This window comes from Canis lupus, chromosome 19 (assembly GCF_048164855.1).
Source record: "Canis lupus baileyi chromosome 19, mCanLup2.hap1, whole genome shotgun sequence".
NCBI classification, from domain to species: Eukaryota; Metazoa; Chordata; class Mammalia; order Carnivora; family Canidae; genus Canis; species Canis lupus.
Genome location: NC_132856.1, coordinates 37831657 through 37858523, shown reverse-complemented (window position 1 = coordinate 37858523; position 26867 = coordinate 37831657). Strand labels below are relative to the sequence as shown.

General features: G+C 47.8%; 1 protein-coding gene across 20 annotated transcripts in view; it reads left to right on the top strand.

The window, feature by feature from the left end:
- The window catches only part of CACNA1D (calcium voltage-gated channel subunit alpha1 D), a 302032-nt gene that overhangs the window by 221800 nt on the left and 53365 nt on the right, over positions 1-26867 (top strand). For all 20 annotated transcript variants that reach the window (XM_072785865.1, XM_072785856.1, XM_072785861.1 and 17 more), the window contains 12 exons: positions 637-703; positions 1454-1601; positions 3941-4070; positions 7322-7381; positions 10035-10141; positions 11862-11949; positions 12549-12656; positions 12744-12796; positions 14427-14573; positions 16014-16215; positions 18255-18413; positions 19711-19821. In XM_072785865.1, coding sequence (XP_072641966.1) covers positions 637-703; positions 1454-1601; positions 3941-4070; positions 7322-7381; positions 10035-10141; positions 11862-11949; positions 12549-12656; positions 12744-12796; positions 14427-14573; positions 16014-16215; positions 18255-18413; positions 19711-19821 — 1380 coding nt within the window. The remainder of the gene's footprint in view (positions 1-636; positions 704-1453; positions 1602-3940; positions 4071-7321; positions 7382-10034; positions 10142-11861; positions 11950-12548; positions 12657-12743; positions 12797-14426; positions 14574-16013; positions 16216-18254; positions 18414-19710; positions 19822-26867) is intronic.

Sequence of the window (26867 nt, the reverse complement as noted above, 5' to 3'; positions counted from 1 at the left end):
GTATGACATGTATCTGACTGGGGGACCACTTATTTTTTCTTTATTGAAATTGTGTCATGAGACCTGACGTGTTAGTATCTTCTCAGTGGGGTTTCAAGTAGAGGATTGTTAATAGATGTCTGCCTCCAGAAGGAATCTTGGAATTGGAGGTCTGGGTGCACAGGGCTATGCTGTCAAACTTCATCCCACTCAGGAAAGCTCTGGATTTTTCATTTGTCTATTCCTTAAGTCAGTAAATACTTAGAGTGGTTACTGTGTGGCAGATACTGAGGATCAGCGATGAACAAGACCGATGAGGTCCTGTGTGCATGGAGCTCCCATTCCAGCAGGGAGACAGGAATCTGCTGTGCAGTTACCATACAGCATGTGGGACACTGTTGGGTAGAGAGAGGCATGGCTGGTGCTGGCTAGCCATGGCTGGGAAGGAGTTAGACCCACTTTCTCCTCATCTGCCCCCAGAGCTATGTCTTAAGCAGAACCATCACTGGGGACACCTGTCCATAGGCATGCATGCACTTATGTGCAACAGAGCTTCTCTCCCTGTACTGAATGGCAGGGCTGAGTCTATACTTTGGTCCTCTGCAGTGCACTGAAGTCAGAGTCTCCCCTCCTCTCAAGACCTCTCTGTCATCCTAGGTTACAATTGATGACTACCGAGAAGAGGATGAAGACAAGGACCCCTACCCACCTTGTGATGTGCCAGGTACGGTGACAGGTGTCACTGAGGCCAGTGACAGGCTTTCAGTTCATGTGTGATATAGTGTGATCAGAGGCTCAATCTGTGGCTGGCCAGCCCAGCTGGGGTGATGGTGGATGGGGAGGCTGCTGAGGCCACGGGGCCAGTCCCCTTGTGGAGCAGTTAGCCTTTCTTTTTTTCTCTTGGTCCCCCGGGTAGCTTACATAATCCAAAATCCAGGTTGTGGGGAGAGAAAGTGTGAGTGGATCAAGGCAAGCCCCACTTGTCCTGAGAAATCTTTCTAGGAGGCAACCAGACATTCCTACTGTTATTACTGCTCACCTGACCCTTTCACATTTGCTGGTGCCTTTATTGGCTGATGTAGCAGAGACTGTGGGGGAGGGGGTCAGGGGGTAGGAATGGTTGTGTGTGGCTTGAAGTCTCACGCACAGTTTTTCAGGGTGAAGCTGAGCAAGGCTACTGGGGAAACAGCTGGGTACTGGGAGTTATAGCAGTGAGAATCCCACTGGCAGTACCCTCTACCTGTGCTTAGATCTGGAACTGCTGGGAACCTTCTTTCCAGTACTGCACACACTCACAGACAGGCACGCTTCTCAGCCCTTCACAGGAACTCAGTCCATATTCGGAAGGGTTTTTATTAATGTAAGCTAATAGATGTGAAAGTTTGCTCTCTATATGAAATTGCGAACAATAATTCAAACCCAAATGCAATCGTGTTATTTTGTGCCTATAAAAAAAAAAGTGTCTCATTTACAGTAGGGGAAGAGGAAGAGGAGGAGGAAGAGGATGAACCTGAGGTTCCTGCTGGCCCCCGTCCTCGCAGAATCTCAGAGTTGAACATGAAGGAGAAAATCGCCCCCATCCCCGAAGGAAGTGCATTCTTCATTCTGAGCAAGACCAACCCGTAAATACTCAGTTTCTGATTTCATTGCTGCTGTGTCTCACCTGTCACCCTCCAGATTGCTCGAGGGGATGCTGCAGATGGGGTAAAGGAGGGTGGTTCACAGCCCTTCTCTGTGCCTTTGCGTTGGAGTCCCTGAGTCCTTTCTGACCCCTCTCTTGCCCCAGCCTGCCTTTTTCCTCTGTCAGTCTCTTCCTGGCTGTCCCATTCCTGTATGGAGGTGCTGTTAGGATTATGACTGGCTCCGAGGAGAGGTGCCATCCCAGACTCTCCTCCCCCTTAGCCCCTGTACTAGTCAGAGCCCATGGCTCAGGTGTCCACGGTTGTCACCTGTATTTTCCATCCAGAGGACCCTTTCTTCATGAGCGGGCCCTTTTGTTGAGTTGCTCTGAGGATGATAATTTTGTGACCAAGTTTCGCATAGCATCTTCATTTTGAGATCCAGTTTAGTTGGTCACCTGTTCCCTACTGGGTTTTATGGCGATGAAGTGATATTGTTCACTGATATTTTATAGGTGGTAGCTATTCAATTCAGCCCTATGATGCTTAAAATAGCATTTCTCATGTTAAATTGATACGGTACTCACCAGGAGCACGGTACTTACAAGTACTGCAAGAGGATGACATTTATTTACTAGCTGGTTTCTAGGTTTTAAATCATCTGAGACAGATGGCATACCAGGGGGAATGAATAGCTCCTGGAAAGGTTTCTAGAATTATAGAAGCATTTCTTGACTGCCAGAGAAGGACGCTGTGGAATTCACAGTCCCCAGGGAGACATAGGTGGGAAGCAAGGCTGCAGTCCTTAGTAACTTGAGGATTTGATAGTAGTTTTTATAGCTCATTACTGTTGAGAGTTTGAGTATCTCTTTATTTTAAAATTTAAAAAAAAGATTTTATTTACTTATTGGAGAGCATGAGCCAGAGGGAGGGCAGAAGGAGAAAGACTCCCCACTGAGTCTCCCTAGCCTGACTCTGGGCTCAGTCCCAGGACCCTGAGGTCAAAATCTGAGCCCAAAAGCACATGCTTAACTGAGTCACCCAGGCACCCCTGGGTGTCTCTTTAAAAAAAGATACTGAGCTGATGTTACTGACGCCTACAGCTCACTGGGTCCACATATTTTGAAGGAATGGATTGACGTCCCCCCAAAGCTGTGAACACTCCTGCACTCACTGCTTTGGATCGTTCCCCCAGACTCACCTGCTAACAGCTTGCAAGCCCTCCCAGGGCACATCCCAGCATGAAGCAGCCCCAAAAGGGAGATTTCTCATAAACTTGACTCTAGTTTTGAAAGTGAAAAAGGAAAATATTTTCAAGGGAAAATATGAATGTACTCTGTAGGCTAAAAATTAAATCTTTCAATTCTAAAATCAAACGTTGAGGTTAAGGGTAGTCTGGCATAATTAGCCCTTGGGATCTCAGGGGCAACAGGACTCTGAAGACTCTGTCACATGGTTCATAAGATCCCTATACAATTCTTGCATGATACAACTTTCACTCCACTTTCTTAGGTGTGCTTGTGGGTTGACTCCAAAGTTTAAAAACAAAAACAAAAAGCACTTATGATGGAATCTCCATATAACAGGAGATTTTACCAGCCCGTCTACTACATTTTCATACAGCCAGGCTGCAGTGTAAAAAAAGGGGTTAGTCTCCTTTTTAAGTTTTAATTCTTAATTGAAGTCTAGTTGACATACAATAGCCTATTGGTTTCAGGCACACAGCATAGTGATTTGACAAGTCTGTACATTGTGCAGTGCTCACAACGATAACATTATTACAATATTATTGATGATATTCCCTATGCTGTACTTTTCATCCCCGTGACTTGTTTATTTTATAACTGGAAGTTTGTACCCCTGGATCCCCTTCACGCATTGCTCTCATTCTTGTGAGCTGTTGCAATGAGCTCTGAGCTCAGATTCCTTCCTAAGGCAGGGAAAGGAAGCCACTTGGCTTCATGTCCTAGTGGGAAACTGTTATCGTCCTGCTGGATTGGAAATCTCCCTCAATCCTTACTAGCTGCATCACCTTAACACATTTCAAATGCTTAAGCCTCAGTTTCTGCACTTGGAGCAGGACAATAATACCCACTTTTAAGGACTTGATGAATGATGTCTATGGAGCCCCCACACAGAGCTGTGGCACTGTGGGCCTTTGGGGTCTGCCTTCTGGGACTTTGCAGGGGCTCATAGTCAAGTGGCTCTGGTTGGCCAGGTGCGAGCACGGGTAGCACAGCAGACAGCTGTCCTCTGCCTGACGTGTCACCACGAGTAGCCCCAGCATGCAGAAGGCCCTGGCCCTGCCCAGGGCTGTGTCCATGCAGCGGCTTTCCCCACAGGATCCGCGTGGGCTGCCACAAGCTCATCAACCACCACATCTTCACCAACCTCATCCTCGTCTTCATCATGCTGAGTAGTGCCGCCCTTGCCGCTGAGGACCCCATCCGCAGCCACTCCTTCCGGAACACTGTAAGCCACAGAGCAGGGACAGGTGGGCGGGTCTTCCGCTGGGACGAGCACCGGTCACTCAGGCAGGGCTAAAGGGTAGAGGAGGCTTCTCATGCACCTGGAGGCATCTGGTATTTCGGGATGTGAGTGCCAGGCGGGGGGATTTGTCTCATCACGACAAACCTGTTTTGAATCCCATCCACTACACTTCATTTTAAATACTCTGCAGTAACTTAAAGTGCCTTCAGGGCCCCTCTTCTCCTCCTCTTCGTTCCTTGCTGCCAACGCCCTGCCCTCTTTTAGCCTCCCTGATCAAATTCACATCCACCCCTATTTTAAGGTTTCTGCCCACTTGGTAGCATCCAGCAGGAGAGAAATTAGGAGTGGAATCAGGTATGTCACGTGCCCAGAAGCTCTCATTTAGGGACATAGGCTGAAATTCACAGAGCAACTTGGTTTCATTATTGGGGGAAACACAAGTGGCAGGGGGGCCATGGTGTGTGGAACTGAATGGTGCAGTGGAGAGGTAGAACTATGTTTTGGTGGGGCCAGGGAGGGGTTTTACAAAGAAAACAAGTTGACAGTTAAGGTTTCTGTTATCAGTTTTGTACTTTAGGGAGAGCACGCTTCCACTGCATCTGTGCTATACAGAAACTAGTTTCTCAAATAGTTCTTGCCTCTAAGCAGCCCCATCCTAACAGTTCAGTTCATTCAGCACTGAGAACAAAGACCAACCCAAAGGTGACATCACCACTTCAGAAGACTGGCAGTCTGTTGATTGCTCTGGCCTTGATACTATAGTACAATTTCAGGTGATGATCAAGGAAACCCAGAGGAGGGAGGCCTGCAAGTGTGCATGCGCGGCCATTTAGCATTGCTGCCTGGTTAGTACCTCCCTGGGTACCTCAGATTTTGAGAGATGGGAGGATTCAGACAAATCACCAGATCAGTGTCCCAGGATTTGGGTTGAGACCATCAAGCCTTGTGCTGTGTCTTTTCATTTCCAGTGCTTTTGGTTTGAAGCTTGGCAGACCTGATCTATCAGATTGATAAAACATGGGCGCTCTGCTATGCAGATGTTAAAGAACTTCCTTCCTAAGGCACATATTGGTGTTGATGTAAAGACAAAGGCCACGGACGTGTCTTAATCTGCACTCACAGATCAGGGCTTGCGTTAGAGGTTCTGAGACCGTCTCTATCTAAATGTTCAAACGGAGTGAAGACCTCGGTGTCATTGAGCTCCATCACAGAAAGGAAGCACAAGAGGAAGAAGCTGTTTGGAAAAAAAAAATACCATTATTGACAGACTAGGTCAGGAGCTAGTCTAGAACACAGATTGACAAGGAGTTAATTGACATGGGGCCTCATGTTCTTATTTTTTATTTTGATTACTTCCCCATGAGTTTATTTCCCGGCTGCTCTTTCCAACAACGTTATTGTTCTTTTTAAACAGGTGTGTGTGTGTGTGTACGTGTATTGCTTGTCAAATACTACAGTGTTGTGGTGAGAATGCTTAACATGAGATCTACTCTCTTGATAAATTAAGTGTACGAGCCAGCATTCTTAATGGTAGACACTGTTGTACAGCAGATCTCCAAAACTTACTCATCTTGCATGTCTGATACTTTATACCTGTTGAACATCTTCCCATTTCTCTCTTCCCTGGCCCCTAGCAACATCCACTCTACCTTCTGTCTAAGGGTTTGACTACTTTAGATACCCCCTGTAAGTGGACTCAAGCAGTGGTTTTGTTGTTGTTGTTGTTTTTACCTTAGCTGAGTTATTAGTAAACGAGTAAATGAACAAAGAATAACTTGAATCTGAGAGCTTTGACCTTCAGCACCAAGTTGGGTTGTTGGTATGTGGGCAGTGATGTCTGCCTTGACTACATGGGTGCTTTTCAACATGAACGGTCCTTCTGTGACCTAGTATGTTACAAAAGGTTTCCATCAAGATCTATAAATCTCAAAACAGAAATGGTTTGGACAATGACTACTCTCTGGAGAACTTCAGCTGAGGACAGTTGGCCTTTGTAGCAGGAGCCCTCCCTGACTGTGGTGGAGCAGTAAAGGGCTCCCCTGGGCTGGATCCCATCCTTGAGGGCCTCTCAACTAGCATTTTGCAGACCTCATTCCTTGCCCAGCCATGCTGTGACCAGCTGTGTGGCTTGAGCAGCTGCCCCCTGACCCTTTCCCAGCATCCTCATCTGTTACCTGAAGGGAGTTGGTCTGCGAGGTCTCCACAGTCTGTTTAGCTCTGATCTCTTCAGTTCTTTCAAAGCCATAGAGCATAACTGTGAAAAAGAACAGCAGCCAAGAAGGCCTCTGTAAGTGGCAGTCTTGGCTGCCATCTTTGTGGTTGAGGGTCCCCTGTGAGCATCCTTAGTTGAGCAGTCAGATTCTTGCCACCCCCCCCCAAACCCCCTGCACCACTCACCTGCCCACCCAGTAGCTCTGAGAAGATGCAGAAACCCAGGAAGAGTTCTCTGAGCAGGACTCAGTGGGGGAGTAGATGGCATTTTCAGGAATACTGATAAAATAGCCTGGACTAATAATTCAAAGGCCAGGTCAGTCTGTTCTTTGAGTGTGCCCAGCTAAGTAAAAACCAAACAAGATCCCAGTGCTGGGGGAGAGCAGTGTTAGATATGGAGCAGAGGCCAAGAGTTTTACAAGTTACTTTATAAGTAAAAATACAAGTTCACTTGCAAAGTAAGACTCTTCCCTGAGGACTTCTCCAGCCCTGCACCCCAGTGAAGAAAGGGCATTTACTCCCTGATGACACGGGCTGGAATTGGAAGGGGCATGTGGAAGCTTTTGGCCCCACTGGATGCCATTTACACCTTTATTTACATTTCTCCACCTATCCAAAGCTAAGCTAGATGACAACCTATTTCATTGAGCCAAAAACTGTTAAAAATCCAAAATGGATATAAGCCTCCAGTCTGTCTGTTGTCACCAGTTTGTCAATGCGGTGCTCCGATGAGCAAAGGTTATTAATAAAGCGCTTGTAGAAATGAACCTCTGTCCATCCGTGACAGGAGACAGGGAAGAGAGCCCACATGAGTGGTTGAAGGAGGTAAGTCCCCAGATGCTCTTTGTTGGTCGCAAAGAGGAGCTGCAAGCAGCCAGGTGGGCGCACCTGCCCCCAGAGTGGCGGGCCTATCCCTGGAGAACGGGTGTCTGACTGCATGCAGGGGTCCTGCCTGGGGGCGTGCAGCTGTCAGAGTTTGTCCGGATGCCTGTTTCTTATGTCCAACATGTTGTACCTTGCAGATACTGGGTTACTTTGACTATGCTTTCACAGCCATCTTTACTGTTGAAATCCTGTTAAAGGTAATGGCTTTTTCATTGATCCTCATATACTCTAAAGCAGCTGTAGCAATAATAGTTGCAATTCTTTGTTTACCTTCCAGATGCTAGGTTATGCAGATTATGTCTTCACTGGTACTTTTGCATTTGAGATCGTTTTGAAGGTAACAGGTTCCACAGCAGTGTGTCTAAGGGGCCCGCTCCTGTGTGACACACGGCAAAGAAGCGTGAAGTGCTTTTGACTATATTTATTTTTTGCCTTCTGTGATCAAGCTACACTTTTATTTTTTTTTTTAAACCAAAGGATTTTTTTTCCTGTAATCATTCAACTTGTTTTTGCTGTTTCTTTTTAACCTTTAAGTGCATGTAGGAGCAACTTTGGCTTCATAATAGTGACTGGAAATATTTTGCTCCTCTTTAAACATATCCTCTGAAATTTGTCATCTGATAACAGATACATCACTTTGTGTGAACCTTCTTCCACCTTTCCTGACCTCAAAGTCAGAGGAAAAGCACTTATCCTATGAAGGGAATGTATCTCTCTTCATTTCTTTGATTGAACTGTTTTCAGTGGCCTGAAATAGTAACACACTATTTTCTTGCAATGGGATTTGCAAGATAACCCGGGTCTATTTGCGTTGAGATATTTTGTATGTTTTGATGGATGGGCTTACATTTATGCAAACAAAAAGGGCACCCTTTGGACGGGGCACCCTAAATGTACTGCCCATGCATGAGCTCACAGTTGCCATTACTGCATGTGGTTTGTGGACTAACTGTGAAGGCCACCTGGGGCGAGCTCATTCCCTGTGCACTCAGAGGTCCGAAGACCCGCAGCAGACAGCCGAGAAGCCCCCTGACTCACTAAGTGGCATGGGTCATTGCAGTCCCGGGACAGCGTGACCTTTGACAACGGTCAGAGCAATCATCTGCTAGTGCGAACACAAGCTGGGAAATTTTCACTACAATTTTCTTTTAAACCATTTTGAGTTTTTATGTGTGCATCTCAGGGGGAAAAATGCATTTTATGTTAGACTCCTGTGAAACTTGGGCTCTTTATAAAACCTTTTATAAAATGAAACCTCGATGAACTTTGTTGGGGAATGGGGTACTTCGAGTTACTTTCTTTTATTTTTGTTTAATGATAACATCAGCACAAAACCAACCTCTGTTTAAACTTTTGTTAAAAGTCTAAAAATTCATATTTACTTTCCTGCCTTGAAGCCAGTAACTGTGGCTGACAGTTCTCAGTGAGAACCGTACCAGGTTAGCAATTCTAACAGCGTCACTATGGTGAGGAGCACAGACACATAATACACAGGGGTTAGAGGTCAAGGACACTCACCCTGCCTCTATTTGATTCCCTGAGCTGCCTTTTTTTTTTTTTTTTTTTTAAGTTTCCTCAAACTGAATGGGGGACATGCTCCACTTAATCTGTTAGCCTGGTTCATCGAGGTTTTATTTTACTTCCCATATTTTTTAGTTGTTAAATGAAGACAGTTATTTTCGGGTGCGGGGGCAAATGAGATACAGGGTTATTTAAAAGAAATAAAAAAACAATTAATGCTTTTAAATTTCTGGATATTTGCCTCAGTGGCTTACAATCTTCTAACTTATTCTTCGTTTTAAAGATGTGTTAGAGGGTGTGGAAAACAAAACTTAAAGCCAGAAAGATTCAGAGAATGGAGATTTGTCAAGGAGCATCTAGCTTCTGCAGTGGTGGTTCCTGCTAGCCGTGGGAAGGCCCGGGAGGCTATGTGACGATTTAGTTGAACCATATCGAAAAATAAAAATTGCCATTATTATAGGTCAAGAACAGTGGCGTGTTGGCAATTTCATATGGTTCGGCGTAACAGCTTCCCGACTTTAGCTCTCCTATCCTGGACTCACCTGAGCCTTCAACTTTTTTTCTTTTTTTAAATGCACAATGAACTCTATGTACTTTACTGTTTTTACGGAAACTTCCTCAATAAACTTTTGCATTGCCAGTAGGCACCTCTCTGGAGCACCCGTGGTGTGGGTGCCTGGTGCATGTGGCATATGACTCCAGAGCTGGGTGACTGCCTAGGGGAGAGGCCTGTGCAAGCTTCCCGACCACACCTTGCACATGATCGAGTCACTGGACTTGGAGGTGCCATTTAAGCTGGGTCTCGCTGAGTGCCATTAGCAGCAGACAAGGGCCCACCTGGTAAAGTGACGCAAGTCTCTCTGAACAGAGCCTGTGAGCACTGGAGCTCCAGTGCTTTTGCCAGCCCCACTGGGAAGACATGCTGGGGTGACAAAGGCTTTCCTGGGGCCTCAGGGGCCAGAGCTGGCATGTTGCGGGGCACCCAAGTTATCTGTGCAGCTATGACATCCTGATGAGCAGGGCCATGTGGAAGCCCTTCTGGGACAGGCTCTTTGGACCTGCCCATGCTGGATTCCTACGTGCAGTTTGTCCTCGCTGGAATGGAGTCTAGACTGGTCTCTTCTTTTGAAATATATCTGAAATAACCTTCCCTTTTCCATCTTTGAACAAATATTTGGTTGCTCAGCCCTGTTGGTTTACATTTCTGGCTTCCTAATGCATGCTTGTTAATAAAGTCATACTTTTCTCAAGGTCTTGTAAAGAGCCCAGGTTTTGTTTCTTCTGAGAGGAAAAAAAAAATCCATAAATCACTCATGCTTCTGTTTCTAGATGGCGACTTTTGGAGCTTTCCTCCACAAAGGGGCTTTCTGCAGAAACTACTTCAATCTGCTGGATATGCTGGTTGTTGGGGTGTCACTGGTATCATTTGGGATTCAGTAAGTATTCTGGGGTGAGTGTGGGAGTGTGAGCAGAAGACTGTTGGGTAGGGTGGTTTATGTGAGGAATTTTAATGTAAGTCATAAAGGCCTGGCATTATTTTAACAATTACATTAAGTTACCTGGGAAAGCTTGATTTGTACGCTGGAAAGCATTGGGACAGTTCATGCCTTCTCCTGCTTTTCTCCATGCCCCCGCCAGGTTGGAATTCTTATTCTGTGTGATATTTGCTTTCAACAGAGAAGTCTTGATGAGAGAGAAGGAAGTCAGATTCTAGCTTGGGTCCCTCGAGGACCTTAGTTCTCATACGAGGTAGAAGAGGGCCTCTGGGGGCCCTTTCAGCTTGGATATTGAAGGCTTCTTCCTCAATCTCCAGGATATGTCAGCTGCCATGACCCCTTCCTCTTGGCTTCTACAATTTTCAGCTAGGAGGGGCAGATGCTATAAGTTAGGGCCCTAGGGCCTTTCCATGGCCTTTACAGATGCCCCAGCAGCACACTGCCTGCCTATTCGACCCAGGGGTCTGGGGCAGAGGCTCCAGTGGGAACATCCCACAGTGGCCATGCTTCCCTGCTGATTTTTTAAAAAGATTTTATTTATTTATTCATGAGAGACACACAGAAAGGCAGAGACATAGGCAGAGGGAGAAGCAGGCTCCCCAGGGGGAGCTCAATGTGGGACTCAAGCCCAGGACCCCAGGATGCTCAACCACTGAGTCACCCAGATGCCCCTTTTCTGCTGATTAGAGGTACCTATGCTCAGGTGATGGCCATCAGTACCCCATATGAGAACAGGTGCTCACCTATGACCTCTGAGCCTAAGTTCAATGGAGAGGCTGCATCCCCCTCAGGAAATTAAAGACCCGTACCTGAGACAGTCCTCACCTCCTACCACTGCCCAGGGGGAGGGAGCCAGGAGTTACAGCTGGAGGGGACATTCTCACAGCATCTTTGTAGCTTCCAGAAATTCCCAGCTGCACCTACCTTCTCCCTGCAGACCTTGTCACTGCCTTCCAAGCATGTGTTCCAGCCACCTGCAGGGCCCCATCAGCTGCGTTCTCCCACTTGGGGCCTTTCTAGTGCAACTCCCTCTGCCTGGAGCCCCTTCCCCCTTTTCTAGCTAACCTGCCCCTCTCCCTGGGACTCACCTGGCTACCACCTCCCAGGCTCCCCTAGGATGTGCTCTCCTGGCAGCGCATCCTGCATCCTGTCCATTGTCCGCTCCACCACACAGGCGGTGATGGGGTCTCTGCCACCCAACATTTAAGTAGGAGGCTGGAGAAGCCCAGCACAGAGCAGGTCTCCCTACTTAGAAAGCAAAACCCACCAAACAAGACCACAGCCTAAAAGCCAAGGACTGCCTAGCATTTACATAGAGTGAAAACAACAAAGCAAATTCCTAAATCATGACACACAAGTAAGGGCTGGAATGGAGTCTAGACTGGTTTCTTCTTTTGAAATATATCTGAAATAAGCTGCCCCTTTTCCATCTGTGAATGCCTATGGGCCTGGCCCAGGATGGGCTGTGGAGTGTGTACAGGACAGAGAAAGACCCATGTGTGAGAGTGTGTGTGTATGTGTGTGTATGTGTGTGTCACAGTGGGAGGTGAGCTCAGCTCCACGTGGTCAGTCGTCCTACAGTGAAGACCACCACAAATAATTTCAAAGTATTTTATCCGACTGTAATACACCCTGCCTTCATTCTTTGCTCTTTCCTTAGATCCAGTGCCATCTCCGTTGTGAAGATTCTGAGGGTCTTAAGGGTCCTGCGGCCACTCAGGGCAATAAACAGAGCAAAAGGACTTAAGGTTTGGGCGTCTGCCCTCTGGGCCAAGCTACTTTGGTTGGGGCCAGAGGTGGGCTGAGGCTTGATAGGTTTTACAAGGTTATACGTTTGGAAATCGCATTTCTAACCAGTGACACTGCCTCTGGCAAGTGCTGAAAGCATTTTACGAATGATTATCTTTGTTAATTTATTTTTATTAATGTGATTACTGTATATTTTTAAAATTATTAATATTTTCTCGGGTTTATTTTGGTCTTTAAATCTATTTTCATGCAGGTTGTGTAAAAGGTCAGAGGTTTTGCATTTTCCGGAGTCCATCTATGGGGGGGGGCAGGGGTCCCTGTGGACCTGTGTGCCAGGCAGTGCTGTGCCCTGTAGTGTTTCTTTGGACTAAACCATTTTGGAGGAAACCAGGGAAGGGACTGGTCTACAGGGGTGCTTCTCCCTGGTGGCCACAATGCACCAGGGTCTCCCCACAGATAACTACCTGAAAAACCAGTGCAAGGGAACGCAAAGTTGGAAAATCATATAAAAATGCACATAAACATAGAAAACCTTGGCTAGTATTAGCTCACCCCGAGACTCAAACAACAGAGGCAGATAACGCTCCTCTCTCCCCAGCATGTGGTCCAGTGTGTCTTCGTGGCCATCCGGACCATTGGCAACATCATGATCGTCACCACCCTTCTCCAGTTCATGTTTGCCTGCATCGGAGTACAGTTGTTCAAGGTACGGCGAATGTGCCTTCTGGCATGAAGCCCAGCTGATCACTTTGCAGGAAGCCTGCATTTGACTGCCCATCTGTTTTATATGTAGGGAAAGTTCTATCGCTGTACAGATGAAGCCAAAAGTAACCCCGAAGAGTGCAGGTGAGTGTCCTGAATGTGAGAGTGGGGAATGAATGAGGAAGAATAGAAAATTTCAAGGATCTGACTGTGCTCACATTGCACAAGTTTTCATCATGGACTGCAAGAGGCTTGTGTGCTCAGCTCATGGCTGGAGAGATTGGGGGGGTTCATTTGAGATGACATTCACAGATCATGAAATTAATCATTTTAAACTGTGCAATTTGGTGACATTTAGTACAATCAAACTGTGATACAAGCATGGCCTCGATCTAGTTCCAAACCTTCATCACCCCCAAAAGAATGGAGAGATGGCTTTTGGTGTTTGCCATAGATTCTCTAAATGGGGAGAAGGAGTGCCCTAAAACCTAAAATAACAATTATGAAATGCCCCAGAGAGCCCCTCCTTCCAGCCGCTTGGAGAATTTTTTCCCAAACCAGAACTCAAAGCTCAACTCTCTGGCATTCCAGAGCTGGCTAGCCCCTTCCGACAGGTTCTCCAGACTACCTTTCTCCCCATACTCCCAACACCCACATTTGGGCATATTTTTCTTCACAAGAATGGACAGAAGAGAGACAAGGTGGGAAACACCTGTGTCTCTTATCCCAAGATGTCCAGAAGAATGTGAAGCAAGGCATGGAACCACTGCCCAGAGTTGTAAGACCATATAGTCCGTGTTTCCCTATTCCTTGGGTATGGCACCACTGAGGTCTGGCTGCTGGCATTGCTCACAATTGTTTGGGGTTTCTTTTCAACAGACGGTGCAAGTCAGAGTGTGCCAGCTGCACGGTGACTGGTTGTGCACCACCAGGGCCACCCTCCATGTAGGCTGTGGGGCGGGGGTGCCTCCTGCCATGGAGCAGCATGGGAACAGACAGAAGACCCCTTCTCTTCTCTCCCTAAGCCCCTTCCCTCCCCCCTCTGTGGCATAAAGGCATTGGCCCCTTTCCTGAAATGAAATTCAATGACAAATATTGTGTACCAGAAATTATAGAATTATCTTAACAAGGAAAACTGGGAGTATTGTTAGTACAAAGAGAAGGAATTTGATGACAACCAAAACGTAGATAAGAGGATACCCAGGTGGGGGTGGGGGGCATGTACCCGGGTGGCTCAGTGGTTGAGCATCTGCCTTTGGCTCAGGTCATGATCCCAGGGTCCTGGATCGAGTCCCATGTTGGGTTTCCTGCATGGAGCCTGCTTCTCCCTCTGCCTGTGTCTCTGCCTCTCTCTCTCTCTCTCTCTCTCTCTCTCTCTCTCTCATGAATAAATAAATAAAATCTAAAAAAAAAAAAAAAAAAGGATACTTGGGCTTGTTTGTTCCCCAGAGCTTATGGAATTCTCCAGGCCAGAGCTTCTGATCCTTCCATATATGCTTTGAGCCCATTTATATGTTAGAGCATTTATTATTCTGTAGGTTTCATTTGTTATCAGGCATGTGCTGAATGTCTGCTTAGTGGCTCTGGAGGATACTTAACCTTAGTAGGTACTCGATGATTATTGGAATCTTAGAGTAGATTAAATGCAGGGCAACAGGATGACAAACATGCTGGCGGGCAGACTGAGCATGATGGTGCCTGTATGTGGGCTTGGGGCCGCTGGGACTGATTTCATGTCAAGCCAGGATAAACCCACACTTCTTTTCCTCTCTAGGGGGCTTTTCATCCTCTACAAGGATGGGGATGTTGATAACCCTGTGGTCCGGGAGAGAATCTGGCAAAACAGCGATTTTAACTTTGACAACGTCCTTTCTGCTATGATGGCGCTGTTCACGGTCTCCACGTTCGAGGGCTGGCCTGCGTAAGTATGGAGAATGCCTATTCCTAGTGCTCCTGTGTGCCGGACACAGATGGCTGCCGACACGTCACGTCTTTCACTGGCCCACTCGCTCGCTCACACATGAAGCGTGCTGTTGGTACAGCTCCGTGCGATGTGCTGGGTTAGCAGTGGGAGAAACGCTTGGCTCAACATGTTCCTCCCTTCGGGGACCAAACCTAGTCAGAGTATCACATAGTCCAATCAGACAGGAGGGCCTACTGTGTCGGAGATGCACAGAGTAGGGTTCTGAAGAATGGCTGGGATTTTGATGAGTAAAGCTAAAACACACACACACACACACACACACACACACAGAAGAAAGAAGGGAAAATACAAAAGGAAAGTCTCTTGCACCTTTGGTGCTCTGTGCTCTGATGCCCACCCCAGCTCCTGCCCCTGCCACTGGAGCATACATCCCTCAAGAGGCCCCAGTGTCAAGTTGCCATGCCCAGAGGAACTGCAGAAGGTGGATGAGTCGGTTCTCTCGGGTTGGCGGAACTCTGGATGCATGGGAGAGTCGGAGTTATTTAAAGGAGATCCTGTGGAGTAATAGGACAGTTGGATGGGGTTTGTTCATTAGGGAATTGGGCTGGGGAGCAAAGAGGCAGGAGTAAAGCCCCTTCACTTTGGGGAGGCACTGGCTATGGCTGCAGTCTTGGGTTTTCAACAGTGTGCTTTAGTAAACCAGGGTGGCAGCTGAGGGGAAATGAGTAGACTTGGGACTTAGTGCTCAGAGGAGCTGGGCTCATCTCCTGGCTCTGCCCCCAAGGAATGGGATTTTGGTCGCTTAGATCCCTCTCTAAGCTCCCAAATGATGGGGATGACTGTAATGTCTGCCTTTCCAGATGGATGTGTAAGTGTCCATCTGGACAGTGCGCCATGGGATGGGTTCCTTGGCAGCTGAATCTGCATCAGTGGGGGGATAAATTTACCCTGGGGGTGTTACAGTAACTCTCCCCCTCCTGTTGAGAGTTCTGCTTAGCCTATATTTAATCTCTGCATATATTTCACTTTGGGGAACCTCTCTTAGTTCTTTGGAAATCCTGGGTTGCTTGCTTATTATCTTCATTGGCATGTGTACAGGTTTCAGTTCCACCAGTGTCTTACATGTGATATCCTTCCTCTCTGCTGTCAGTAGAAGGGGGCATTGTTGAATATCCATGAAATCTCTTATTTCTTAGCCCTCAAAATGTCAATCACCAAATGTATCTCAGGTGTTCCCTCCTCTGGGTATTGGGCCAACTGGGCCTTAATGCTGAGGAGACATCTGAGTGTGAGTGTGTGTGTGTGTGTGTGTGTGTGTGTGTGTGTGTCCAGGGGCTGTGGGTGGGCTCTCCGGGAGGGGTCTGACAGGAGAGGTGCACAGTTGGGCTACTTGGGCTGAGCAGGTGGTAGGGCTCACCTGGTTCTTCTGTTCACCAGGTTACTGTATAAAGCCATCGACTCAAATGGAGAGAATGTCGGCCCCGTCTACAATTACCGCGTGGAGATCTCCATCTTCTTCATCATCTACATCATCATCGTGGCTTTCTTCATGATGAACATCTTTGTGGGCTTCGTCATCGTCACATTTCAGGAGCAGGGAGAGAAAGAGTATAAGAACTGTGAGCTGGACAAAAATCAGGTTAAAGTCACACACTGTTTGGGCTTCTGTCCCTTGAGCAAGAGAGGAGTAGTGGCTTGTCTTTTGCCAGTTTCCTCCAAGCACAGAGAAGGGCATGCACCCGCTGGCTGTCCCTCGGGCTCAGGCCTTGTTTGCAGCACCCTCTCAGCCAGTTTGAGTTATTGCTGGGAAGAGTGAGCTTTCCAGACACAGAGGAGACCTTGTAATTCTGAAATCCACCCCACTCTGTGGATGAGAAGTCAAAGAATACTTAGGCCACCTTCTGTGGCTGTGACCCACTAGTGATGGCTCAGAATCTTGGTGGGGGATGTGGCCAGGGGCTGGGAAGTACCCACTGCTCCTCCCACAGTCCTTAGTGGGGGGATCGTGTCTGATCTCCTCAACCTCAGTGCTATTGACATTTTAGGCTAGGTAATTCTTTGTTGAGCTTTGTGTACTTTGTAGGATATTGGGTGGAATCCCTGGCCCTTTACCCACTCAATTCTATTAGCAATGCACTGCCCTGAATCTTGACAACCAAAAGAGTCCTCCAGACAGTGCCAGATGTCTCCTGCTTGGGAACCATTGATTTAGGAGGAAGTGTCCTATCCCACTGCAGGGAGAGTCACTCACTTTAAACCTAGGTCTAAGATTATACTGGTGTCACTCTCATTAGTTACTGTCTTGTTGAACCAATCTAATAGCAGCGGGGGGGCCCTCTGCTCTGATTGCATGATGATGTGAGGGAGTCAGGAGAATTCCTCCTCTCTGGGCTTGCTCCCTTCTTTCTAGATTGAGGGCTCCCAGGAGTCCCTGCTAGAGGTCCCTTCCAGATGTGAGAGGGAGAGTATGCTCTGGAAGTTCCCCCGGGCCCTGGTTCGATAGCACCCCTGTTTGATGATGTAAGGAGTAGGGATCATCTGCCAACCTGGGCTTCCTGAAGGGAAGTGGCTGTAATGAGGCAGTCTGTCTTGGGCTGCAGCTGTGCCCCCTGGGGAAGTGAGGACAAAACCAGCTGGGTTTGTAGAAAGATGTTGCTTTGAGCTGTCAGAGCATCCCTTCAGATCCTGTCAGTGACGGTCAGCGGGACGCCTGATACAGCTCTTCTTCATCCCCTGTTATCTCCACCTCCCAGCCCACGGAAGAATAGCAGGGCAAAGCCAGGCTGGCCAGGTAGCAGAACCAGAGCTACCATTGTGTCACCTCTTGAGGTCCAGAACAGATTTGAATTAGGGGTCACTGGAGTCAGTGTGTGAGGTTACAGCAGGGCCAGATCCTAGACAGAGGGAACCTGTCTGAAGTCAGAAGCCAAGGTCAAAGCAAGAGAATGGGAGTAGGTCTGGATCTAGGAACAAGTGGCACCTTAAGCTGAGCCAAAGGGGTTGGAGGCTCCCTCTGGGCTGCAAAGGGTGGACCAGTCTCAGCCCCAGAATGAGTGGGAAGGACAGTTCTCTGGCCATCATTACTACCATGTCCTGGGGATTCTGAGATGAACATGACAAGCTCCTGAGTTTCAGAAGGTCCCAGGTAAACACACAGCTACTTCACTAGCAGACTCACGTGGTTAGTATGGTCTGACTGAGCTGTCTCGTGTGGCTCCAGTCTCAGGGAGTGAGCTCAGCCCCTGGGGTTCTGGAGGATTTCTGTGCCTCTTGTTACCTGGCTTCCTTTCCTCGAGGTGGCATGGGCAGAAGGGCAGGCATAACGCATGGGCATAGAGGAAGGGCAGGGACAAGGCCTGCATCAGGCCTCACTCCTCTACTGCCCACAGGACCTCAGGCAAGCCACTGCCCAGGCTAGACCTCTGCTTTAATGAGGAAAATGGAAGCAAACTGAGTGCTCCATTCACCCACACCCCAGGTTGCTTTGAGGAGCTGATGAGGTGGCGGAGCTGGTATGGCCAGTGATGTGACGTGGTGTGGTGCCGGTGGGGGTCGCTGTCGTGGCTTCCGCTGGTTCACAGCCCTTCACAGTGGATGTGCGTTCAGAGCAGACGAGACCTGTGTCGTCCTCCCATGGATATGCTCAGGACTCCTCCTTGCTCTTTTCTGCCGTTGCAGCGTCAGTGTGTTGAATACGCCTTGAAAGCACGTCCCTTGCGGAGATACATCCCCAAAAACCCCTACCAGTACAAGTTCTGGTACGTGGTGAACTCCTCGCCTTTCGAATACATGATGTTTGTCCTCATCATGCTCAACACACTCTGCTTGGCCATGCAGGTAAAAATGGAGACAGCCGTGGGGATCACGTCTGGGCCTTCTGCACAGCCCCCTGCCCCAAATTCTGAGGGCGGAATGCCGCCCCCTCACAAGAGAATGGGTTTGATTTTCTGATGAGTCTGGGCTGTAGTTTGGCCAGAGTCCCAATCTGGCTAACAGTTCTCACGGTAGGCGTTTAAGATGGTTCTTTTATTTAAGAGACTGTATGGTGTGACCATAAGTAACATTCTCATGGAGCCTCAACCTGGGATCTGACTCGATAAACACTTACTGTAGGCCTCCTGAGGCCAGGGAGCATTTAAGAACTAAAGTCTTGTCTGTCTGGAGTGGGGTAGACAGGTATTGCAATCCTGCCTTTACTCCTGACCCGCTGGCCAATCTTGGTAGGGTAACTTAAATCCCCTGAGCCTTGCTTTCTTCTTTGGCAAAATGGGAACTCAGTCATACCTATGTCAGAGATAAGATTTTCATGTCAGGCACTCGGCCTGTCAGAGCAAACACCCAATGTTGAAAAACAAAACATAAGTCACACTCCTGTCTTCACAGAGCACTTAGAATGGTGGTGGGGAATCTTCCGGTTTATGGAGTAGAGTTTGGCCCCCCTTCTGGGGGCAAGACATGTAACTCCCTTCAGTTGGCCAAGTTGGTATTAACAGTGAACATTTCCAGCAGTTACACTGTCAAGTAGATATTACTGTAGGACAGAAGCAAAGGCCAAGGTTTAGATCCATTCTCTGCACTGATTTTAAGAAGTTAAGCAAAACAACCCAACTCCCAGTGCTGTCTGGAAAATGGGTCTAAAAGCCACCAGGGATACGTTCTCTGGCATGTTTTTTTTAATTTAAGAATTCTTGATGAATGGGAAGGGCCACATGTTGATGTAGAGAAAAAGTGTGAGGTCAAGATAATACTACCTTTTCTTGAATGTGGACCTGGATGGCATCAAATTTATCCCCAACCAAATCCTGCCTTTAGTCATAGACATTTTGGGTGGGTTCTGCCTTGGACCTGGGTCAAGGCCCTGAATATAAACCCTGCGGGGAGGAAGGGTGGGTTCCCTTCATCCTGAGCAGAGGAAATAGATGTCTTTCCCCTTCATCTTCCAATCATCCTCATTCTGTCAAGGTCCCCCTGTGCTTTGTGGTGAGTTAACCATGTGCCGTTGGAACCACTGGAGGTTGCCTCCATGTCCAAGCAGAGGGTGGATGCCTGCAGGGAGCAGGGGACTGGGGAGCCTCCTTTAGTGAGGCTGGCTGGACCAGGCCTCTGAGAACTGTGCCTCTGTCTTCGTCCGCAGCACTACGAGCAGTCCAAGATGTTCAATGACGCCATGGACATTCTGAACATGGTCTTCACTGGGGTGTTCACTGTCGAGATGGTTTTGAAAGTCATCGCATTTAAACCTAAGGTGAGTCTCTGAACCCACTTCTCTAAGGCTGTTGCTGAATCACCCCCAGAGAAGCACACGCTTCCTGTTCATCTTGTGTTACTGAGTTATGCTGAATTGTTCTGGCCAATAACTGGGTTATCACCTGAGAACGTTAATATCTGATTAGGGCATCTGTGTATATAAGGGAAAACAAAACTACAAAATCTCATAAAAATAATTCTGAGAAAAAGAAGGGGGGACAGAGTTGGGAACTTGTAGAATGGAGACTTTTGAACCGGGTTTTCTGTCTCTAGAATAGCACATCGTGCTGTCTCAGAGAAACCTGCTTCATTGCTCGAGCATTAGACAAACTGTTCTAACAGAACCCATCAGACAGAATTCAGCCTTGATTTTACTCTTAGGTTTCCAGGAGAAAGACTTTGGGTTTATTTGGTCTTGGTCTACAGCTTTTTCACCTTTTTATGGAAAGTTCTACCAATTGGAGATCTCTTACCATTTATTTGACTTAGAAAAATGTCACTGACTTTAAGACAAAACAAGACCTGAGATTTTTAAACACTGTTGGACTAGTCAGCGTATCGGGTTGCCTTTGGGGAGGGAGTGGCCCCGGTCCCAGTTCCCACAGTTGTCGATGTCTGTGGTCCAAGAGGCTTGACAGAGCAATGTCAAAGAGCATACACAATCTTGGATCCAAATCCGTGCTCCCCACTTGCTAATGAGAGTGATCTCCTTAAAGGCTCTGTGCTTCACTTTCCTCACCCGTAAAATGAGGACAGTTTATGGCCTGTTTCCCAAGGTGGTTGTGAGGGGTAAAGGCCTGTTTCACAAGGTGGTTGTGAGGGGTAAAGAATCACTATCTGTGCCATGCTTAGAAAAGTGCCTGGCATGTAGTAACATGCTGCGGACACATCAGTACTGTTATGTGACCACCACCACCATCATCGTCAAGTCACGGTGCCTCCTCATTCTAAAACTGTAGACAGAGGAGCAAATCCTGACTGAGCTGTGGGACATTTGACCCTCAGCTTTTTGCTAGCAAAGCCCCCCAACCATCAGTATGAGGCAGTGACAGGATCTGGGGACCCCGTTGTTGGTTCATCTGTGCGTAAGGCATCTGACAACACTGGTTTTACTGAGACTTGGATTATGATATGATGGTTTCGCATACTCCATATTTACATGGAATTCTAATCCAAAACTGTTCCTTTCTTTAATTTGAATTAATCTTTATGCAATCTTTATCAGATCTTTGTGGACCAAAAAGAAAGGACACTTGTAAGTGATCACTTGGGGTGATTGCAGTGGGGTCACATTTGGCACCTTACGCATGGCCAGATGTTATTTACTGTGACTTGTCCATATCTACCTACATAAACATCTCCTCCTTTTCCAAGTTCATCTTAATTTCCTTTGAAATTTTTGGTTTGCTTCCCTATCACCTTTACTTCTTTGAACAATATTTGTCTGGATTGATGAAAAAGGTTGCCAAGTAAGAACATCAAAAAAGAGACAACATGGAACGTATCCACGGACCATTTCTAGATCTCCTTGCCATGTCTTCCCTTGCCTGGTGATTAAGTTCTGAAGTGCTTCAGAGCTTGCTCTGGGCTGAAGGGAAGACACACCTGCCCACGGCATGTGTGCATGAGAGAGAGCGTGTGTGTATCTGTGTGTGAACGCGCACCCACTAGCAGGCCAGAGCACCAAAGGGCTCGTACACCCCTCTGCCCAGTAAACCACTGATATCAAATCTGGGAGGAGGGTTTGGTGGCATGTGATCACACTGATCACACTGGTGATATCAGGAGGGAAATGAGTAGCTACTTTTTAATCAGTACTGATTAATCAGAGTGATTAAAATGAGTGATTTCCGCTAGAAATTGTGCTGCTTTGTCGTTTTGCCCAGCAAGATATTTCCATAGCATAAAACAGCAATAGGACCATCTCTGTACTTGAGGAGCACTGTCTCTGCATTCACTGAAGCCAAGAAGACAGACTTTATGTTGAGGAGTAAGAATCAGTTCACCAAGAAACAAAGCCCTTAAAATGCTCCCTGACTTTCCTTGTTTTTCTTTTCTGGGTTCACAAAGCAAGCCCAAGTGAGTAGGCTTTCCCTGAGAAGTCGACAAGGCCCCTCCTGGCTCATCAGAGGGGCAGTCAGGCTGTAGAGGCTGTGAGGGAAGAATCTTCCAGGAGATGGCTGTAGGGGAGCCCCTAACCCATGGGTCTCATCAAGAAAAGCCTTTGTCTCTGTAAGGAATTTGTTATAGGGCCCCATGGGGCAGTGTTACCCACAACGAGGGGCACATCTTCTAGGAAAACTTGCCAGCATCTGTCAGGAGAGAGATGGTTGCAGCTGTTCTGGGATGCAGGTACAGAAAGTGAAGTTGACAAGACCCTTCCTGATGGACAAGAAGGGACTGTGAGGAGAATGGGTTAAAAGAAGGCGCGTGGGGAGGGGGGTGTGGTTTGGAAACCTGACCATGGGGACTTCTGTATTCAAGAGTCTGCTGGAGAGGTAGGGCCTCCCAAGAGCACACATTTAGGAAGAAGTGGTTTAAGGACTTGGCAGGTCAGGTCATCCTGCCTCCATAAGCAGGGAGGGCTGAGGTGGAGAGGCAGAGGCAAGAAGCCCAGAGTCGGGGAGGCAGGCTCACGGCCTGGGAAGACCTCTTCTGAGCATTGGTTCTAGGGAAGAGTGCAAGGTGGCAAGAAGCCAAAGAGCAGAATTAGGAGAAAGCAAGAAGGCTGTTGTTATATCTGCTCCCTAAGGGAAAAGCCACCATCTGGCATTGACCTTGCACACTCTGGATCGTGCTTTTGACTTGAAAGTGACTGTGCCATCCTAAGCTTTTATTTATTTATTTTTTTAAAGCAACACAGTTCATTTTTTTTTTTTTTTTTTTTTTTTAATGATAGGCACACAGTGAGAGAGAGAGGCAGATACATAGGCAGAGGGAGAAGCAGGCTCCATGCACCGGGAGCCCGATGTGGGATTCGATCCCGGGTCTCCAGGATCGTGCCCTGGGCCAAAGGCAGGCGCTAAACCGCTGCGCCACCCAGGGATCCCCCATCCTTAGCTTTTAAAAGGGAGGTCATGATTTAAGTAGGATAAGCCCACTTCCCTGGCTTCTCCCTCCAGTACTCCCAGGGAAAGCACTGGACTTTTCCCGTGAATTCTTTTGCTCCAAGGAGGGGAGAGTGAAGAAGAAGGACCTTCCTGCTTCTGCAGGAAGAAAGAGCACGTCCTGTTTGTTGAAGCTCCCTCTTTGTACTTCCAGATGTCACCTGCCTTGGTCCAGCATGTATCTGAGGCCAGATTAGCTGCCTTGGCCACAGGCTTTTCCCTCAAAGAGCCATACTTTGTTCCCAGTCTGCATTTTGATCTTGGTTCTACCTCAAAAAATGTCTAATTTATGATCCTGGCCACTTGGGCTTGCAAAAAGTAAAGGGTAGTTGGGTTTGGGGAGAGAAGAGAGTATTTTGGTGCTGTTCTCATACTTCCATGCAGAGCTGCTACACAGTGGAAACTGGCATCCAGTGCCACCAGCCTCCTAGGGTGGCATTCCCTGCCCCAGGGCTCCTGGCAAGAGTAAGAGCTCTTAACAAAGCCTCAGCAATCTTTTTAGAGGACATCCTCCACCTCCTAGAAAGAAGAGTTGATAGTCTTTTCAGCTCTTTAGTGACCACATCTATTTTAGGTGATTTATTTTAATGCCAAATAATACTTGAGACCAAACATTCTTCTCCTTGGTGAGAACTTTGCACCAGTCCTTCTGGGCTCCGCCAGACTTTGATGTCACGGTTTCTCCGGTGCTCTCCTGGTCCCCTTCTCACCTGGTAATTACATGCAGACCACCTCCATCTCATCCAGACCTCTCTAGCCCCTCCTTTGGCTGGACTGTTAAATCTTCCCCATCCCCTCTCTGCTTATCTTCCACAATGAAACTCGGGTACCAGCCACCTATTGCCTGAGGGGGCAAAAACATTAGAATTTTCTTAGTCTCATATTCAAAGTCCTCTACCAAACCCTGGTCGATTTGCACTTCTTTCTTGTTTCCAGTTGCTTCCCCTATTGTTCCTTCTATGCTCCCTAACCCCAGCTGTTAACAAGCTAGACCTTTCCATGGCACGTGTTTCTGTATCTGGAAGTCCTCCTTTTGCCTTGTTATTTCCTAAGGCCTGTCTGAAATGTGGGTTCCTCTATGACATCCTCCCCACCAGCTCAGCCAAAGTCTGTTCTTCCCTTCACCTGTGTGTCTACTAGATGCTTACTGGGCGATGTCATTATCAGTACATCTCTGGGTCTCTCTAGTAGCTGCTGAGCAGCTGCTTGAGGTCACAGGCTGGGTCTCCTGCATTTCACACAATGCTTGCTCCTTGCTGGCCACTATTTAAGGATGGGTGGATTGAAGAAAGGCATGAATGGGGGAGCCTGTAAGTGCAGCCTCTTGGCATCAGATGGTATGCAGGGTATTTCCTGTCACAGAGTATTTGATTGGAGTAGAGTGGCCAAATGTGAATGTTTTCCTGTAAGCCCCTACTTGATCTCTGGAAAGGCTTGTGCTAGTTAGAAAGCTGTCATATGGTATCTACCAAAATCTGGTACTGTGGGTCGTGTCCTAGGTCCAGGACTGCCCACACAGTCCCTGGCAGAAATTGCTGAGTGACCTGGCTACCATGGTAAACCACAAAAGCAGGTGATTTGTGTGGGCTCCTTCATATCTGCAGGTGAGAGGGACTCCAGGCAGCAAAATGAACCCAGATTTGGGCTGCTTCTCGTTTCTGTTCCACAAACATTACCTCCGCTACGTATGCCATGGCTGTGCACTCTATCCTGGCTAGAGGTTCCAGCTCTGCGTCCAAGAGCCCACAGGAGATGGGCACTGACAATCAGAATTCTTGGAAATCTTGAAAGTCCCAGGCCCTAATGCCCATATTAGTCTGCTTTATGATTTACTATTTGAATCAGACATGTTTCTGAATAATAGGTATTATGGCATGTGGCTGACTTGCTTGGTCTTTTCAAGCTAGTAGGACTGGATAAAAAATAGAGTTGACTCTGGCTGAGTGCTAGGGACTGCTGGTTCCACTCGAGGGGCCCTGGCTTCGGCATTCAGCAGCAGGAGAACCTGTCACTTTTGGCCAAAAGAAGAGGGCACAGGGATGGGCGCCCTGCCAGCAGCCCTGTCTCATCTTCTGGTTACCCAGACAGCACGGTGACTTTGGTGGGAGAGGATGGGGGACGGAGTTGCGTTCAATCGACAGTTATTTGATTACATAGGAGGCCCCTAAGAAAGGAATCAGAATTGGGGAGAAAAAGATCCTGGCATTTTCTGCCTCTGCTGGCCCCCTAGCACAGCCACCTTGTCCAAGCTTATGATTCCAGCCACCTGCATCAGCACAAGCCTCCTGCTGCCTGGATAAGGGGTATGTACGTTCAGTCCAGAAGTTCTTTAGGACTTGAGCACAATTGTGTGCATGTGAGGGATCTTCTTAAGAGAGTTGACAAGACTGTCAAAATGTTCTAGGACCCCAAATGGTAAGCCCCTGTTGCCCTGGTTTAAGGTGATCTTATGTATCACAGTGGACCAGAATGGGCCAACTGGAGGATAGTGTGTAGGCCAGTGGAAATGATTCAGAGGTAAGTACTGATAATTGTAGAAAAGCAGGGAAGGAGCTGTTCAGAATCAAGTCGAAAGAATGTGGGCAGATGGTGGCCTTGGCCTCAGGTGAACAGCCAACTGTAGCAGGAGGAGCAGTGTGTGGGGTGCAGCTATGAACGGGGGTGGGCTGTGTGCCCAGACAGGAGATGGGGAGAACTTAAGGTCTTCAGTTGCTCTGTACCCTGGAGGCCCGATTGTTACTGGAACCCAGCAGTAAGGCATCCGCTCCTCTCTGGGGAGATGGGAATGATCACCATAGTCTCCTTAGCTTTGGAGATGCTGTTAAATCCAGAAAACGAAGGACAGGCTCTGGCCCTCAGAGTAGTCTGCTGGTCAGATGCCTGTTACCTATTCACACAGTGTAAATAAGGGAACCCGGCGCTCTGACAACCCTGGCACCCCCAGGGCAGTGCTCAGCACCCCGACCCAGCTGACTTTTGTGTTCGGAGGTCTTCCTCTGTGAAGGAAGCATTATGTTCCTTTGGATCTGGGGTCCAAGTGCAAGCTCTTTGTCTCCTGGCTAGCCGGTGTGGCCAGCATGCACAGTGGCACTAGTCTAGTCCTCAGAGCAGCTGGCCTTGCCCCAGTCTGCCAGCTAAGAGTCAGAGAGCATTGGGAAGAAAAGCTAGAAGGTACAAAATGTGATGTTCATTAAGATTTGCCCCATTAGACTTGTGTACACAGGTTGGCAGGGTTGGTGCAGGCACACTCCCTTTGTTTACTTGTTGGAGGCCTGAGGTGAGGGGTCTGGGAGGATGGCAGTCAGCGAGCTAGATTGTGACAGGAGGGAAAAAGGGAGGTGAGAAGTGGGTGAGAGGTCATGGAAGCTGGGTGGGAAAATCTTACATTATTTAAGATGAAGTCTTTAAAAGTCCAAACCATCAATTAGTGTCAGAGCTCCTCCATAATTGTACTTGGAGTGATCAACAGTGACTAGAACAAACATCTCTACTCCAGTCATTAGGATGGCCAACACATAGACATTTTCTCTTGTGTCATCAAAGGCTGGGGCTCTGCAGTGGCTTTCTTGGGGCCTGCATGTGATCACAAGTTCATGGGACCTGACACTTCAAGTACCTTCCCCTCTGGTTTTCTTCATCCTCACTAAGTGTACCCAGTTGTAACCATGCTTGGCCCCTTTTTATGTAATTCAGACCTGAATGGTTTTTTTATTTCCAAAACACGTTCTGACTTTTTGAAAAGGCACAGTTGACTTTCAGACAGAGTTGTCAACCTTGCAATCAGAAGCCTTTGTGTGCAGCGCCCATCCCCACCCCTCTGACCAAGGGCTTCCAGGATGTGTCAGGAGACAGCAGGCAGTAACTCAGCCATCTACTGTGCTGAGCCCATAAGAGGGTATGTAAAATGTATGCCACGTACATATACACGGATTTATAA